The 17,498-nt window shown below is 48.0% G+C and overlaps 1 protein-coding gene across 1 annotated transcript; it reads right to left on the reverse strand.

The window, feature by feature from the left end:
• Window positions 1–130: 130 nt before the first annotated feature.
• smad7 (SMAD family member 7) lies at window positions 131–16,859 on the reverse strand. Its single transcript, XM_031754494.2, has 4 exons — window positions 15,318–16,859; window positions 14,437–14,490; window positions 10,834–10,905; window positions 131–1,017 (listed from the first exon to the last, which is right to left on the reverse strand). Exons 1-4 carry the CDS (start codon window positions 15,781–15,783, stop codon window positions 479–481), a joined length of 1,131 nt encoding a protein of 376 aa, XP_031610354.1. The 5' UTR covers window positions 15,784–16,859; the 3' UTR covers window positions 131–478.
• Window positions 16,860–17,498: the final 639 nt, after the last annotated feature.

The raw sequence follows: 17,498 nt of genomic DNA on the forward strand, positions 1-17,498 counted from the left end.
GACATGTGGATCCATTCAAATAATCTTATTTGAATTATGCACTGAAAGCAAACATGAATGAATGAATGAGACCACCACAACTCCAAAGTAAGACCAGACAAGAAATATTATTTGTATTTTTTTTTTATTATTATTTTGGCATTTCTTTGTTTTGCATTTATATTAAGCAAAGTGCATCTTATTTTTTTTTCTCATCAACACATTGCACAATACATAAATAATGATGCATATAAAACGTCTTCATATTTACAATTAATAATATATTTATATATAACATAAAATACATTTTTTTCGCTTCTTTAATTAAATCCTAGTCATTTATTAAACAAAAGTCCCGTCAGAATTTTAGACTTTCTTCTTCTTTTAAATCCTTTTTTTTTTCCCGTGGAGAGAAGGGAAAAAAAACAAACAAGGAACGTGGGTGTAGTCCGTTTGTGAGGGCCGTTGACGAAGAGGGGAAAGGCTGCTGCCGCTGCTGCTATCGGGTGTTAAAGATGACTTCCAGCCAGCACGGGCAACTACTGATGAACTGTCTGGTGTAGCACTGTCCCCAGCCTTTCACAAAGCTTATCTGCACTGTGAAGCCTGTGCGAGGCTGCTGCGTGAACTCGTGATCGTTGGGCCTCTGCAAGCTGCCGGCCTTGTCATAGTCAAAAGCTTTGATGGAAAATCCGGGGAACACCTTGTGCACCAGTAGCGTGCGCGAGTCCGGGTTATCCAGTGTGGCCGACTTAATGAAGATGGGATAGCAGCTGCGGTTGTAGACCCACACCCCGTCCGGCTCGCGCGTCAGCTGGATGCCATAGCCGATCTTGGCCCGCACCATCTGCACCAGCGGGGACTTGTTTTCGGAGCAGAGCTGGCCCAGGCAGAAGCCGTTCCCCTGAGGTAGATCATAGAAGATGTCCAGAGAGGGCTCCTGGACCGAGTAGAGGCGCCCGACACGAGTCTTCTCCTCCCAGTATGCCACCACGCACCAGTGGGCCCGCTCGCCAGACTCCTGCAATGCCAGGGAATCTGAAAGGAGAGTCAAGAGAAGGAGAGGGTTAGATTTGAGAAAACACGATGACACTGAAACATTAGGCAATAAAATACTCGAAAGGAGAGGAGAGTAAAGAGATAAAACCAGAAAAGAACAGTGTTTTATAAACAGGCCAGCTAGTAAAAGTAGATCAAGAAGTAAAGAAAAAGTCAACTATGTCGAGGAAGAACACTCCCAAAACGTATTAAAACGTTGCTACTTCAGAACAGTTTCTTCCTCATTCCCTGTTTGGGAAATGGGGAATTTGCTTTTGTCAAGAGCCAAAGCTAAACTGTCATCCTCGATTTCTGCCACACAGGAAAACCATGTTGGAATTCCTGGACTTCAGACAAGAAAAGCAACTCTGAGACACTGGCAGGCAAGCGTCCACACGCAGTACAATATTTATCTAGGCATTAAATGCTTATCTTCTGTCTGGCTCGCTGTATTTTTGTTGCGGCGTGGCCAACAATGTGCTGACGTCAACCGACTGTCCGATCGTCTCCCTGTCTCTCTCTCGATGGCAACGAGCTTCACCCCGCTGGAGGAAATGATAGGAAACCGTCTTCGAATTTTTGCGTGACGGAGATTAACCTGAGATGGCAAGAGGAACTGGAAGGCTCCATCTCCCGTAAACACGTAAACCGTGTTTAGCTGACGAGCCAGGCGGGCTGTTCACTCTCAAAAACCTCCCGGTTGTCTGAATCGTTGACAAGCTAGGCCTCTGCAGTCTAAAGTTTCCCTTGAGCGTAAAAAAAGTGTAGCGTTGGCCACGTTCCAGTTTCCAAACTCCCCCCCCCTCCACCACCCTTTAGAGTGCCTCCTGCGCCATGCCTCGCGCCCCCTCGCCACCCTCCCAACCCTTCATATCTCTATTCCACAGAAATCTGGCTCCCAGCTACTCCCAGAGAGAAGAGTGGGAGCCAGTCAGGCGCAAGGGAAATAGAGGGAGACAGAGAAGAGAGGGCGAGAGGAAAAGAAAGGGGGTGGGCAGGGGAGGGAAGGCTTTTCACATATTTTGACTGTTACTTTTGCAACTTTGCTTCCTCTCGTGGTTTTTTAGGAGCCTCCTGCGCCTCTGGGGGGGTCATCGCATAATCGCCTCAACTTCTATCTAACTGTTCGGGCATCTTTTATACTTTCCGTCTTCCTCACACACACACGCACACACACACACACACACACACACATTTACAAAAATCCAGCCTCTATGAGATATGCAAAGGTTAAAAAACAGTTTGCAAAGGGAAACAGATATGAAAAAAATGGACAGAGCCCCTCTCAGTTGCAACCATCCTTCCCATTCAACAGCCACCCCCCCTAACCCCTCTTTCTTTAATCTGGCAGTAGCTGTGAATGTAACCGGTAATTTGGAAGGTCCCGTCTGAGAAAAACTGCAACATTAATGTGGCAGGATCTGTGCTGGCCCAAGCCGACTTACCCCAGCCTGTCATTAGCCTTCATTAGAGGAAAAAAAAGAAAGACAAAGACAACACCGGGGAAAGAGACAGAAACAGGAGGAGAGGGAAGGGGGCACCAAAAAAAAAAAAGGCGCATGCCTTCCATAAAACAAGAGCGGCTGAGCTCTTTGAAGTTGGTCTGAGCCGAGCCTCAGGGAGTTTATCGTAAATCCATCCTCGTGGGGTGCTGGGGGAAACTAAGTACCTAGCTCTCTACCTCAGGCCAAACTGGAGGAAAAGAAAGGTTCATCTTTGAGATAAGAGACAGAAAGTGTCATCTGTATCTCAGGCCGGTGTCACACGGTCTTGCACATACTGGGGCTGATGGGCAAAGAGGACCGAGTGGACTGGACTTTCTTAACAGCTGACAGCGGGCCTGCTGGCAGAGCTCACCTGTGGGGCCCTTGTGTGTTTGTTATTGCTGAGAGAGACAGGGCCTGGCGTCAGAGGTCATTAGAGCGGCTGCCTGTCTGAGCCTGTCATTGCAGCCTGAAAACACCCTGCTATTCAGGACTACACTAACTGCGTTTCACCCCCACCCTCTCCTTCCCCCATCTCCCTAGTCATCCTCCCCTCTCAGAAGCTCGCTCAGACTGCAGGTAAGCGAGAACCGCAGAAGAGAAAAGAGATGAAAGGATAAAAAGTACGCAAGGCAGACAAATGGAAAGGGAACTTATAATAGAGAGGCCGGGTAGCAAAGCAGCACGGAAAGTAGGATTCAAATCCTTTTATAGGTTAAAGCTGCACCACTGTATTTTTAAAAGAACACTACAAGTGCCGTCTTGCTGGACAGTTAAGTTAAGGTCTGATCCAAGCTCTAATAAACAGTGCATGCCACTCATAATCCAGCTCAAACGGCCCTCACAGGTAAACAAACACCAACTTTCACTCTTCAGCAAAGCAGCAGAGCCGAAATGAGCCGAGATCCTTGGGGTGCCGCCTCAGGAAGAGTATGTTCGCAGGTTGTCCTGACAGCAGATGAGCTTACACCTCATACTGATGAACATTAAATGAACAGACACATATACATATATTAATATAGGTGAAAGACACACTCTTTATCTGTGGGCCCCCGTATCAAGGCGCCTTGAGCGCGAGGCGAGACTCATTTAAACTGATTTAAATTTTTAACACATTTTGTCTGACAGTCTGCCTCCTCGCGTTACTGTCTGACACTATTTCAGGTGCGTCTGGTGTAGGTGCGTGCGAAGCTGTGCCGTCAAAGCGCCTGTCCTAGCGTGTTTCCATCAGATATGGTCTCTGAAATGCTTCGAAGGCTGTTTGATTCTCTCATCTGTGCATCCGTCTGCCCGTCCAAGTCTTAGCCCTTGTCTCCGTCTGCCTACCCCCACCTGCTCATCTGCACCCTGTCCTTTCAGGCCTCTTCATCACTGGAGATAAACTGGCTAGCTAGCAGCCCTCAGGCCATCTGTCACCCCAGCCCTTTATGTTCTGCCCCTGTCTGGCTGCTCTGTCCCATGGGGTCCACGTGTAACCCCCCACCCCTCTATCCCCAAATAGAAAAACAGTTTTCATGCTAGTTTACTAAGAAGAATGCCAAAATGATGCTGCAGGATGTACGGGCTAATGTGAATACTGGTTATGAGCAAATCAGCATATTTCTAGCTGTATTTTTTTTTTTTTTTTTTCATTTTTTGGTATTTAATGCACCATCAGCTTGGAGATAAGGCCGCTGCAGCATATGAGGAAATTATAAATACATGTTGTTAAATAAACATCCCAAGCAGCGCAGCATTTTTAGCACATAATAGCAGATTTGGCAAATGGTCAGGGTGTTAGCTCCCCTGTGGTTTTTAATGGTCCCCAGGCTTAAAGAGCGGACGCCACGCTAGCTGAGACAATTGGACTCAGTTTGAAGGGAGGAGGGGTGGAGTGGGGGTGGCAGACTAGGTGCTTCTCTTACACAGTCTGCAAAGGTTAATCATTACCTCTGTCTGACTCCACACACACACACACACACACACACACACACACACACACACCAAGTTGTTTCTATTCTTAGAAGTCAGCACTGTCACAGAATTACACGTTAACGCCATCATGGACACACACACACACAAAAAACCTCCAACCTTCTGTTCTGAACTCTACACTTTCAACATCTGTAAATAGCGAGGAGGCTCCTGAGAACCGTCTCGCATCGATCCCTGAGAGCTATGTGTGTGTGTGTGTGTGTTTGTGCTTGTCTCAACTCAGACGTGTAATGACCGTGTCGTCATCACACACACACAGAGCGCGGCTGAAAACAGGAATGAGGAAGACATAAAGGACACAACACCGCTGGGGTGGGGGAAAGGGCCCTTCACGGTGCCTTATTTTCCAAGTCAACACCCTCTCTCAAGCAGGGGGGAAAGTCTATCCCAGAGGTCAAGGGTCAACCTTGAGGCATTCCTTTTGCTCTCTCTGCCATGACGTATATGCTCAACGCTATGTGTTTGTGTGTGTGTGCCTGAAAGCCTGGCATTTCTCACTCCGTGTTCACAAAGAAATGTAGTCTCATTGATTTTAGTGTAATCAACAGCAAACTTTCAGCCTTCTCACAACTACTACTGGCTGATCAGCTCACTTTTTTCACCGCAAGAGACAGAAATGTCAGCTGTTCTGCGTGTTACCGTTGTCTCACATTAGCACAGACCACAGATTATAGACAGTATACAGTCTGGCTTGTGTTTCTCAAGTGCTGAAAGACAACGACCAAGTCTACACTTGATTGTGATTGATTACTTGTTGTGCAGCAGAGTATGCAGCCATTAACAAAAAAAAGCCATTAACTTGGGCTAAATTATGTTATTCATCAACTGAATTGCACCGTTTCTTCAAAGAACAGAAACTCAAGCTAACATTGCAATCCTAAAAAACAAGAAAGCGAAAGAAGACGAGAAAATGAAAAACCTGCAAGTCACCTGCATTACCCACAATGCAACTTGACATTTCTTGGTAAGTCCACACTGATGCTACGTCAAGTGATATAAGCCATTTATCGAAGTTGCATAGAGGGGGGGTGCAAATGTGCAAAAATGACTAATACGGCCATTTTCACCATGCATCAAGCAGTAAAACTACTTTTACTGCTTTAAGTGTCCAATTGTGTCTGTCGAATGCTACCATTTGCAAATTGAGAGCGAAGAAGAAGAAATGATGCACCAAAAGGCAGAGTATGAGAAAAAAGAAAGAAAGAGAGAAAGGAAGACAACTGAAAGGCGGTGGGTTTAGTAGCAGACAGAGGAAGTGGTGCTTCAGAGTGGCAGGTTGGGTACGATGCAAAGTCTTACTCCTCCTCCCCCCCCATTTCAGGAAACATAAATAAGCCCCGATGGCAGGAAAACCACCAAGGGGAGTGGCACGGTTTCGCTATCAACAGATCTGACTCCTTGCAGAAACACAGATAGAGAGAATGAGTTGCAGACACGCCATCTCTAACATGAACCATCCAGCCACGATGGAGGGGGGAGAGAGATAAGGAGAAGAAATGTTGCATGCCCCCCCCCCCCCAATGTCTCCATCTATGGTATAATTTTCTCTTGAGTGGACGTTCCTGCCGTAATTACACGATCCGCATGTCTCGAAGTCGCTCAGGCGTGGTGTTCTCCGCGGCTTGTGACAAAACACAGGGCCGTTTCGTAATGAAACGGGGCGGCCGGCGGCTTCCATCTGGATCCACATTATCGCTAAATTGCAGCACAATACTTTTTTCCACTCAAGGACACCCTTGTTTCCGTGGCACACCTCCTCCCTGCTCCTGCTGAGTTATTATTCCAACACTTCATCAAGCTGACCCCAACACACACACACAGCCACTCCCTGCAGCCCAGATTTCCCAGGGTGACAGGACAAATAAACACCAGCTAGTTGGCTACAAGGTGCCAGGCAGTGATGTCATCGGCTCACTTTTTGCAAACGCACAGGTCGAGAGATTACCCGCAGGATCTGTATCTCAAGAGCCATTTATGCACACAGACACAGACAGATGGACAGACAAGCCTGACAATAACCTGCATTGTTGTGGCACAAAAAAACAAACAAAAAAACACCGTGGGAACTAAACAGCTAGCAGAGCCAGTTGCATGTGATCAGAGGTTTTTGTTGCATTCTTACTCTGTTATTAATCGTCATACACCTCTACGCGTCTGCGAGCATGCATGTGTATGCATGTGTGTGCATGTGTGTGCGCGTGTGTGGGTGAGGGTGGTTATGCCAACGCTCAGGATAGAGATGTGGCTACCGACGGGGTTGAGCCTGTCACCAAGATGAAGAGAGACAGAGCGAGAGGGAGAGACAAATACACACCCCTCCACTCTGAGTACACAAAAGACAAACCGACTACATGAATGAGCAGGCGGGAGGGTGGAGACGGCAGTACTTTGTGTCACACTAGAAATTTCACACACACATACACACACACAGGTTTACAGGCATGTGTCTCCACTTATTTCCATTCCTGTTTTTATCCAGTTAAAGACGGCTTCTATCCCTTCCTTCCTCTTTCCACTTCGCACGCTCTGCCTCTCTCTTTCTTTCCCTCGCCTCCCTCCTTCATTCATATCTTCATACATTGAGGTAATGTCAAAATCCACTTCCACAGAGTGACTGCAAACCAAAACAATGTTCATCTTGTTCTGGGCTTCCCTCCAGCTTTGGCTCATGGCCAAATCTGCATGGGCCTCTTTTCAATCAACGGGCTCGGCAAAGGTAGGTAAATGTTTTCAACTGCAAGCGATGCTGCGAGAGGACAGGGAGCGTGTGAAGCTTCGCAAAAACTAGATGCGCTTTCCTCTTCTTCCCCTTTCTCTTTCCACCCCCCACCCCGCACCTCTCTATCCTCTGCTGTCTGTGTGCACTGTTTTTTCGATTTGTGCAGCATAATGACACAGGGTGGGGAACAGAGGACAGCCAAAACCAAAATTAAGTCCCTTGCCAAGAGGCGGTTTGGCTGCCGCGCAAGGAGAGGAAGTGGGGAGTAATGAGAGATCCTGGCCCGGCACGGGGCGGCCCAGCTCCGCTCGGCTCAACTCGTTGGCTAACGCACAGCCTCCAAAATTACAGAGAAGAGAGCAGAGGAACCAGCCACCTCTCTCTCTGCCTCTCTCCCTCTCCACCCAAAGCCGCCATCTTCTTCCCCTCTCCATTCCTTCCTCTTACTGTTCAGGCAAAGGAGAAATTAAAAAAAAAAGAAGAAGAAGAAGAAGAAGAAGAAGAAGATGTAGCCAAAAAGCAATGAAGGTACAACCAAAACAGACACCCTGCTACGGTCAAGAAAGTGCGAATTCGCTCTATCGTAATGGGTGCCGCACGCGTTTCTCTCATGGTTTAAGGAAAACAAATTTTCAGTTACTCTCTCTCTCTCCCTCCTTCGGTGCACTCCACTGTTTGTTTTCTGTCAAGATGAGGCCTCAGCTGCCTCCCTGTCCGCTCGCCTTTTCCTCAAAGACATGAGGTCATATCCTGCGCAGCCCTTTCCTCTCCCTGCTAACCCAAACAAGGCAGGAATGCTGAGGGAGACTGAGGGTGCTCTGTTTCTGAGCTGAGCTCCTAATTGCTGCAGGTTCTTTTGCACAAAAAAAAAAAAAAAATGTAAGATGCCGTCTTAGGTATTTAATACTTCATACCAAACATACAGGCCTTATCTCGCCCTCCGTTTGCACCAAAAATGGGCCGTTTCTCTGGGACCTTCAGCATGACAGCAGAACTAGTTTGATTTAATGAGCCAAGGTGCCAGGACTAAATTTAATCTCTGATGAAGGTTAAACCTCCAGCCGATTCACTGGATGACTAATTGACTGACTACAGGGCTGGCCGACTGTCTGTCGAGTGAGGTGACTGGTTGGTGGTATAAGAATACAACTGGACCTAAATTTAACCTGCACTGGGAGGAAGCGCCTGTGTGACAGTCGGCCATGCGCCAGGGCTCACACCAAGTCATTCTATCTGCCCGCCTGTGTGTATGTGTCAAAAACTGTATGTGTGTGCGTGTGTGCATGCGTACATGTCACCACAGCAAGACGGGATCCTGTTACACATAGGCACTCCGGGTCAGTCCCCAATGGCACCAACAGGCATGCCACCGACACACAAACACCAGCACTATACATCCCAGAGACTGGGAACATCAACAGTGGTGGCCTGTAACTTGACTTTAAAGAAGGCTTTAACAATAAACTGCAGAAAGCTGACAGTTAATGTCTGATCCAGACTTCCATATCTTCAAACTCACAAGTCACGAATCCAAAAACTCACAACCAACAACATATTGCAAGCCTCTTTAAACTTAACAAAATGAATGATTGGCAATGTGAATGCTACCTGATCTGCTCATAAACTCAACTGAATGCACTATATGGCTTTTAACGAGTTACTTAACACCCTACAGATTCATAACTCAGAGTCCAGCACCCTCTTAACCCTGGCCTGCTCTCCATTTCAAAACCTCTCTTTTTGATCTCTCTCTTCTGTTCTTGGTTCAACCCAAACCCCTGATCCAAGCCCTCACTCCCAGCTCAAACAGAGATCAGCACCCCGACACCCAGCTCCAGGCCTCCAGCCATCGACCCCTCCTCCTCTCCTTTTCCCTCCTCTCTACTCTGTTCCAAGCTGATGACGTGAGCCAGCGAGAGGAGCTTTGGAGCTGGTAGCCTGGCAGGCAGCCTAGTTTGCATTTGCGCTTGTCGCTGTCACAGCTCACTTAACTCCTTCCTGCCTGGATGGCTTTTCCTGCAGAGAAAGAGCCTCCTCTTTCCCGACTCCCGAGATGTCCTTTGGTCAAGCTTCTGCCCTCGCCTCAGGTGTAGTTGCGCATTAGATCTACAGCTCGAGCCTTCTCCTACAGACGACGAGCACTTAATTACTGCACTACAACGCCAAAGCAGAGAAGAAGTGGCACAACTCTTGCTCACTCCCAAGTCTTTCCCACTCTCCTTCCCTGAGAGCCACCCTCCTCTCCCTCTCTGTAAATATGTCTGGAGAAGAACATAAAAAGGGCAGAGTGAGTGAATTAGAAGGTCAGCAGCGGGCCTCTGGGAGAGCCATGTTTCTTTTGTCAGAGCCCCAGAGGGAGGGAGCAAAGAGGGAAGCAGGGAATGAAGGAAGGGAGGGAGTGAGAGGACGAATGGATTAGCCTTTTTTTTTTTTCTTGGCTTGCCAGGGAAATCATGAGGGCAGAGCACTGGAGCCACCCCGCCTGGCCTCTTCTACCTCTAATGCTTTTTACTGAGGAGACCCATTCACTGAAACGCTGCCATGTCACCCTCGCCAGGAAAGAAAACAGGGGAGGAGGAGGAGGGGTGGCATGTATACTTCACTGAGGGAGGGGAAAAAGAAAGGGAGGGGAGTACGAGGAGGCCTGTTAAGACTCCACTTCTTGGGTTTCACCGCTTGAACTGGGCCTAAAATGTGTCTTTAGTTAATGCACACTGGGCCTACTTTAGTGTCCATCTGATGGTCTGGCAGAGGAGGCGGAGGAGAGGAGAGACTGATTTTTAGGTTCTCTGTTCCTCTAACACACACACACAGGCAGACAAGCAGGCTAACCCCACCACCACCACTAAACAAAGGAGGGGGGTGGAACGGGCAGCGAACACCAACTGACATAAAACAGGCTTTAAAGGCCCGGTAATGGGAACCATCTGAGGCCAAGGAAAGCAGAGAAAAGCACAGAGCAATCTCAGGCAAACGGCGAACAAACTCTTTCTCTCTCGTGAACACACATCTTAGTCTGGAGCCTGCGGATGGGGGGCAACGGGCAGGGAAGGCGGCGCTGCCAGAGGGAGATTATGCGGGAAACGCCGAAGAAGCTCGAAATACATCCTGCCAGGGAGGTTGAAGAAAGAAAGACGCCTGTGTCTCGCTCTTATCCCCACAGAGCCCAGAGGAGGATCTAACAAATACGTCCCCTGTACGCGCAAACACACCCAAACAAACACTCATGTCTGTCGAAGCCAGCTTTTTTTGCTTGCCTTTTTCCTCCCTCAATACCACACACACAGAACATATTCTTCTACAAACAACGCTTGAGCGTGTTTGTCTTCCATTACAACACAACACGGAAAGGGGATGAGAGGGAACGGGGAAGGAAAAGGAGAAGAGTGGAGCGTTGTTCAAAGAGCCAGGAGGGAGGAATTTATGTGGATGTGGGAGAAATACGCCGCCCTCCTTCAACGGCTTTTTTTATTACAGAGGGGAAGCAGGGGCCCCCACAATCACCGCCTCCATCATCGCAAGTATGGAGGGAATACGTGTGGTTGTTGGGAAGAATCAATAGAAGAGGAAAAGGAAGACATAAGTGGAATGGATTGGGAGAAAAAGAGCAGAAAAATGGGTAATAGTAGGGATATTTACCTGAAAGCCCCACAGGGGCCGAGTAAGTCGTTCCTCCAGTTTCACTGGATGAAGGTCCAGAGTCTGGAGAATCTAATGGAGAAAGAGAAGAGTTTGAATTAGTGCCGTGTGTGTGTGCATTTGCATGGCAGTGAGAGGAGACGGCACAGCAGCAGCTGCGAGGCCGTCAATCACTCTGGTGAAATCAATGCCTAATGAAGACGCTGACGACGAAACTCGCACCCTCACACATACGCACAGGAGACTTACAGCGGAGCGCTTCTCACACCCCCGATAATCCCCCATAATCCACTGCTTCAGCAGGAACGTTAGCCCGGCTTCCCCTGCACAGACGAGCTGCTGATCCGAAAAGAGGTGTATTCTTTCTGCTAACGACTGAGCGGAGGGTTCAGTCTGGGCACGATAAACCCCGCTCAATAACCCAACATTACACGACCGCTCTGGGCCTGAGTAGATCGGGCTTGTGTAAAAGATCCGAATGTCAAACCGACATCGGAGTCTTCACGCCAAAAAGCAAACAGAGCTGTCAAAGATGCAAAAACAAGCCTCGAAATCATTTAGTGGGATTTACTCAAAGAGACGGAGCTGACACAGGCGATCGTGGCTCAAGAGTTTGGAACCCGCCTTGTAATCGGAAGGTTGCCAGTTCGAGCCCCGGCTCGGACAGTCTCGGTTGTTGTGTCCTTGGGCAAGACACTTCACCTACCGCCTACTGGTGTTGGCCAGAAGGGCTGATGGCGCGATATGGCAGCCTCGCTTCTGTCAGTCTGCCCCAGGGCAACTGTGGCTACAACTGTAGCTTGCCTCCACCAGTGTGTGAATGGGTGGATGACTGGGTATGTAAAGCGCTTTGGGGTCCTTGGGCGGGGCTAGTAAAAGCGCTATACAAATACAGGCCATTTACCATTTACCAAAAAGTTGCTTATTCTAAATGTTCTTCACGGTGAACCAGCAGACGGGCACAATAGATAGAGAGAAAACTAGACCTTCCTGCTCTCTCCTTTGCTTTGCATTTGAATGCTAAACTCCCACTAAGACTTGTAATGTAGACTAGTTTCAACACGACACCTGAATGGAGCTTCAACAAAACCACAGCATATGCTAGGAGAGGGCTAGCCCCAATGCAGACTGCTGCTGGTAGCTTGGGATTTACTAATGATACATATTCCATTTGCCTCAACAAAGCTCACTATCACAGTATGGAGCGGTGGTCAGCTCCACTCTGTAAGTTCAGTGAAGTTTTCCCAACTCCCAACAAAGCACGCGCTCTGACTGCTGAACAAGGCGTGAAAAAGTGTTATATTTATTTATTTGCACCTACAAAAGTAATCCATGTATGGCAAGGAGTGCTATTGTGTTTCCGCTGAAAGCAGCTGACAGAGAGCCGACCAGAGTGGTTTCGCTGCTCCCTTCCCACCCTGGCCCGTCCAAACGCAGCCCATGCTGCTGCGGTCACGGTAACGAGATGCACGGGCATAACCCGAGCCTGCCTCGCTTTCACCGGCTGCCAACGGCCTTGCCCTGGTCTCCCGGGCAACAGTTCACAGCTGACCACAGGGCTGAGGTGGGGGGGCATCAGAGAGAAGGAACTAAACAGTGTGTGATTTATATTTCCCAGAGCTGAAACAAGGTAGCGTTTTATGTCTGGCCTTCTTTCATATTGACCGCCACTGCTGGAGTGGGCAGGCACCATGACACATATAACCCCCCCTCACCCACACACACACACACACACACACACACTTCCTGCTTGCTGGAATCATAAAACCATCATCATAAAATTCATGGCCCGTCCGTTCCATGCAGATTATTTAGTAACGTCCGATCGCCCTCCATGCAGATTTCTCTGAATGTCATGAGGATTTACCACAGCCTCGGATAAACCAAACACACAGAGAATTCTACAGAAAACTGTAATAACGTCCAGCTACATGAACAAGCTGATGACTGACAGTTCCCTGAGGTGGTAGGGAAAAACCCCTGGCTTTTTTGTTTCTTTTTTTTTACATTTTTGCATGATAAGCTTATTTGTCCCGTGTGCATACAAGTGTGTGTGCGCACCCTCCACCACGCTGCAGTGTCCTATTAATACTTCTTTCACCCTACTCTGCCAATAAGGAGACGCGCAGACAGACACGAGTCGTCTCCGAGTAACCACAACCGCAGCTACGCACGCTTAACGCAACCAAACGAGGAAGGAGAGCAGCAGGTACGCTCCGCAGAGGCGTAAAACTGACACATCTGCTTGCGCGCACACATTTTCTGTGTTTTCTTTTCTTTTGGGGGGGGGGGATTTAATTCCCATTCAGGCTGGTAGCATGAGTTGTATAATCATTTCCTTTGTGTGCATCCAGCCTGCTTTTCCTATTTACATTCTTGTTTCCTTTCATCAGGGGAAAGTCTCAAGCTGAACTCGTACGGAGACGCCACTGCAACTCCACAGGGCAGACTTCGCATCAGCTGAGCGTTAAGCACGGAGAGGACTGAGCTCTGGCTTTTCTTTTTTTTTTGGTTTTCTTTTTTTCTTTCCAACACTTTAGATCAACCCTACTTCTATTTAACTTTTTGAAAAACGCTCTTTAAGGACAACATCACTGCTAAAGCGGTGATGACAAAGACGGAGGGAAGGAGGAGGGGGGCTTTGAAGAACCGCAGCTGCAGCTGCAATGACTTCCTATTGTTTCCACTCACTCAAAGCCACTTTCTCCTCTTCTCCTGACTAACTGGCTGGCTGGTCGCCTAACTGGTTATTGTTTAACTCCTGCAGTTGTAGACAGCAAGATGATGAGCAAACGAGCAAAAAAACAACACAAAACACAGAGGACAGGATGGGAAATTATGTAGATCTCACACTATTCTAGCTACAGTGTGAAGTTTAACACACTGAAAACTGACTTCGCCTTGTTTGACATAACTTGATGCCACTTTCCTGCACAGAGGAAGAGAATGACAGCAGGAGCGATGTGTGGACTGAAGTGCACAACTAACACTGTTGCAACAGTTACGCTTTAGATGTGGAAGAAATTACAACAAAGCCTCTCTTCTGTTCTGTAAGACATCAAACCGGGAAATGGGGACAGTGACACCCCCAGCTATACACACACAGACACACACTAGAGACACACAAGCCCTCACCCTCATTCTGTTGATTAATTCAGCTGATAAAGACTGGCTGGCTCCAGAGACGCCGCTGTCTGTCTGTTTCTCCCTGTGCTGCGATTCACAATAGATAGACGAACACACAAACAAACTCCCTCCCCCCCTTTAGCCACACACACACACACAGGAACACACAGGCTGCCCCCGGTGATGTGCCAGTCAGTCAGTCTATAGCTGGTGTCTCAACTTTGTACTGCCTTGCCCTGGCTGTCAGCCATGCTGGAAATGGCTAGCCAGTCAGCCAGGCGTGCCACTCCACTGCTATCATAAATCACAACATAACATGGAGCCATTTCCTACACACACACACGCACTGGAGAGGCACAGACAACACAAACATTCATAAATGCAATATAGCCTTTTAGATGGAAATGTTATGCAAAAACAAATGCGCTTCTGGCAATAACATGAATGCATGTATTTATGCATGAACAGCAAGCTCACCTGGTGGTTTAAGATAGTCCATGGGATAGCGGGAATATGGTGGAGGAGGAGACTCTGTATGGAGAAAAAAATGAGTACATGAGGAAAAAAAAAGGGGGAAACAAGGGAGAGATCGAAACTTTATGATAAGATTTGTCATTTTTCAGGGGAAAAAGATTTGTGTCTGTCAGCTCCGCCTGGAGAGGCAGGCTGAGAGGCCGGCTGGGCGGCTATTGCCTTTCATTGGCAGGCAGATAAACAGGGGGGGGCCGCCTGGCGCCAGAAGGGCCACTATCAGCGTCTAGGACAAACTGAGATACGGGCCTCTTTTGGCCCGGGACGCCAAGCAAACGCGCGCACTGAGGCGAGCGAGCGAGCGCGTGCACGCACATACACACAGAGACCCTGAAAAAACTTCACTGTGGAAAGACTGGAAGACTGTAAAGCCCTGTGCACTTTGGAAATGCCATCTATGAAAGGTTTAAATAGCAGAAAGGCTTTGTTGTTGTTTGGAAAGCGCATATTTGAAGTGCCAAAAAAACATAAAGCATGTTTGGATACACGTTACCGTTTTTACAACACGGCCAATCAATCAATTATTATTTTAGTCAAATGACATGCCAAACTCGGATTTAATGACGCCACACTTCCGAAAAGATGGGAAGGTGGAGGGGGGTTTGGGGGGTGGGGGGTCTCAGCACGCTAGTTTGACCTTATGGAAACTCAACACAACTGTGCCAACAGAAGTGATGTCATTTGAATTAGGCTAATTAGCTCTTTAGGTAATTGAACTTGAACTTGCTCTGAAATAAGGCCAGAGAATGCCAGAGAATTCAAAATACTTGCTGCCAATAAACAGATAAATAAACAAACATGTCTATTTTCATAAAAATCCAACTCACCGAGTTCACAGAGCCTGCTCATGTGGTGGGGATTGCAGCAAATGAGCTCTGGGTTGATTTTCCCGTAGGATTCACAGCAAGACAGCCTCTTCAACTCCGAGGAATGCCTGAGGTCCGGCCACCTGAACACTTTGTAGAGCAGCATGGGGAGAGAGTAAGACTGTTGACCCACTTTGGCGTCCACTTTGCTGGGCAGGAGCAAACAGGGGCTGCGGGCACCCCCTTTGGACTCCACTGCCTGCAAAAGCACCTCCAATTGTTTCTCTTTGATCTTTTTCAGTATCGAGTGGGTCAACGCCTTCAATTCAGCCTCCGACCCTGCGTTGGACTTGGCCACCTTTGTCGTTTTGCCCAAGCAGCAGCCCCCGGAGCCATGCGTCCCTCTATCCGTTTCCCCGTCGCCCTCCACGGGCGCACGGCTCCTCCAGAGTCGCCGGACGAGCCCCGATCGTTTGGTCCTAAACATGCGGGACGAAAAGAGGGTTTCCCGGCTAAAAAACGAGCATTGTGTCCGCAAATCATGAAGATTCCGGGATCCGAGTCCAGGCGGTGATAAGCAGCCTGAGAAAAGACGGTGGAAAAACTGGGGTCTGGACAAGCAGAGGAAATCTGTAGCATACGCCAGTCTCTTTCGCCGTCTCCTGCACCCCAGATCACCAAAAAGAAAGAAAAAAGCAGGCAGGGTTCACGGGACAGTTAACTTTTCCTCCGGGGATAAGTCACCATCACCATCGGGAATTTAAGACTTGTGTCTGATGACGAAAACCTAGCAGAATGTGATCGTTAATAGCGAATGGGGGAGCAACCCTGCTGCGCGGAGCCTAAATGTGTTACAATTTTCACTTGGTGATGTGCAACCCAGAGCAGTGAGCTGACCCCTTAAAAATACTCCAGGCAGATTTTTCAGCAAATAAACACTGCTTTAAAAAAAAGAAAAGCAAAGAAAAAGAACGAAAAAAAGCTTTCTGCCAGTGCGCAGTAGCTTTAATGGAAATTACAGAACGTGGGGCCTAATTAAGCCTAAAATGCTATGGCAATTATCCCATGAAAACCGAAACTCGCTGCCGTGTCTTCAAGAGCATTAATCCACAAAAATCCGTGATCCAAACTGCACAGAGTGCGGTTCTCCACCGGGCATGCGGAGGCTTTTTTTTATTTATTTATTTGTTTATCCGCTATCGTCCAAATATGCCAATCGTCTGCAGAGGATGTGGTCTGCCCGGGTTGAGATGAGCCAGGGAGCAAAAATCCAGGTCTGAATCTCTCACCCAAGTTGAGTTGCGTTTCTAAAACCCGGAGAGAGAGAGAGAGAGAGAGAACACTCGTCCAGCCGCCGAGCCTTTCGACCTGTTTCAGCACACAGGCGAACCTTTTTCTTTTTTTGTCTGAGCGTTAAAATAATCCCAAGCTCGTATCTCACGCGAAGTTTCCGTGGAAGAGAGAGCGAGCCGCCGACTGCGATCTCGAGGGGGAGTATGAGGCTCTCTGTAAATGAGGCGGATGGTTTGGGTGCCCTTGCTCCGTCTCCAGTCTCCAGTGCGCATTGACGCGCCCGGTCACGTGTGTGTCTAGACACCCTGTCGCTTAAAAGAAATGTGATTGTGTGTTGCGCAAACAACAGATCAAGCAGAGCCTGCGGCGCACACACACACACACACACACAGACACACACACACGAAAACCTTTGAAAGGAGGAAAGTTTGGGGGCAAAAAGTTGCCAGAAGGGTAAAGTTGAAAATAAAAGGGCAGCTGAGAAACTGTGAGATGATATAAAGTCTTACAAGAAATTTCTCGTCACTGTCTAATGCTGAATAATTGGCAGAGCGATAATGACGTAAATTTGGCCCCTTTGTGTCATATAAAAGTTTTTTCTAAGTTTACTTGATGATTATAAACTCAAACGTTCTTTTCAAGCTCCAACAACGTCTAATAGCTCTGTTATCTCAGCTTTACTAACACTGGCTTCGTATTAAAGCAGCTCTGTTGCTGATGTGTGAGTGTGTGTCATTTAAGCTAGAAACACTCTGATTTCCACCTTTTTTCTCGTAATATAACATTTGTGCATTTGTCATCATGATTACTCAGGATGGTTTGGCTTGGGAGGGGGCTGCGTAGGATAGTCTCAAGGGCGACACTTCAACCACTCACCGGATATGTCGGGTCGTAGATGAAGCTGGTTCG

Source organism: Oreochromis aureus, linkage group 7, assembly GCF_013358895.1.
Source record: "Oreochromis aureus strain Israel breed Guangdong linkage group 7, ZZ_aureus, whole genome shotgun sequence".
Taxonomy (NCBI): Eukaryota; Metazoa; Chordata; class Actinopteri; order Cichliformes; family Cichlidae; genus Oreochromis; species Oreochromis aureus.

Bases quoted from the DNA above. Each gene is read 5' to 3' on its own strand.
- smad7 (XM_031754494.2), bottom strand. From the start codon at position 15,783: ATGTTTAGGACCAAACGATCGGGGCTCGTCCGGCGACTCTGGAGGAGC. The intron at 14,491-15,317 runs GTGAGTTGGATT...TTCTCCATACAG, and splicing joins GAGCAGGCTCTGTGAACTCG to AGTCTCCTCCTCCACCATAT. The intron at 10,906-14,436 runs GTGAGCTTGCTG...TTTCTCCATTAG, and splicing joins GGACTATCTTAAACCACCAG to ATTCTCCAGACTCTGGACCT.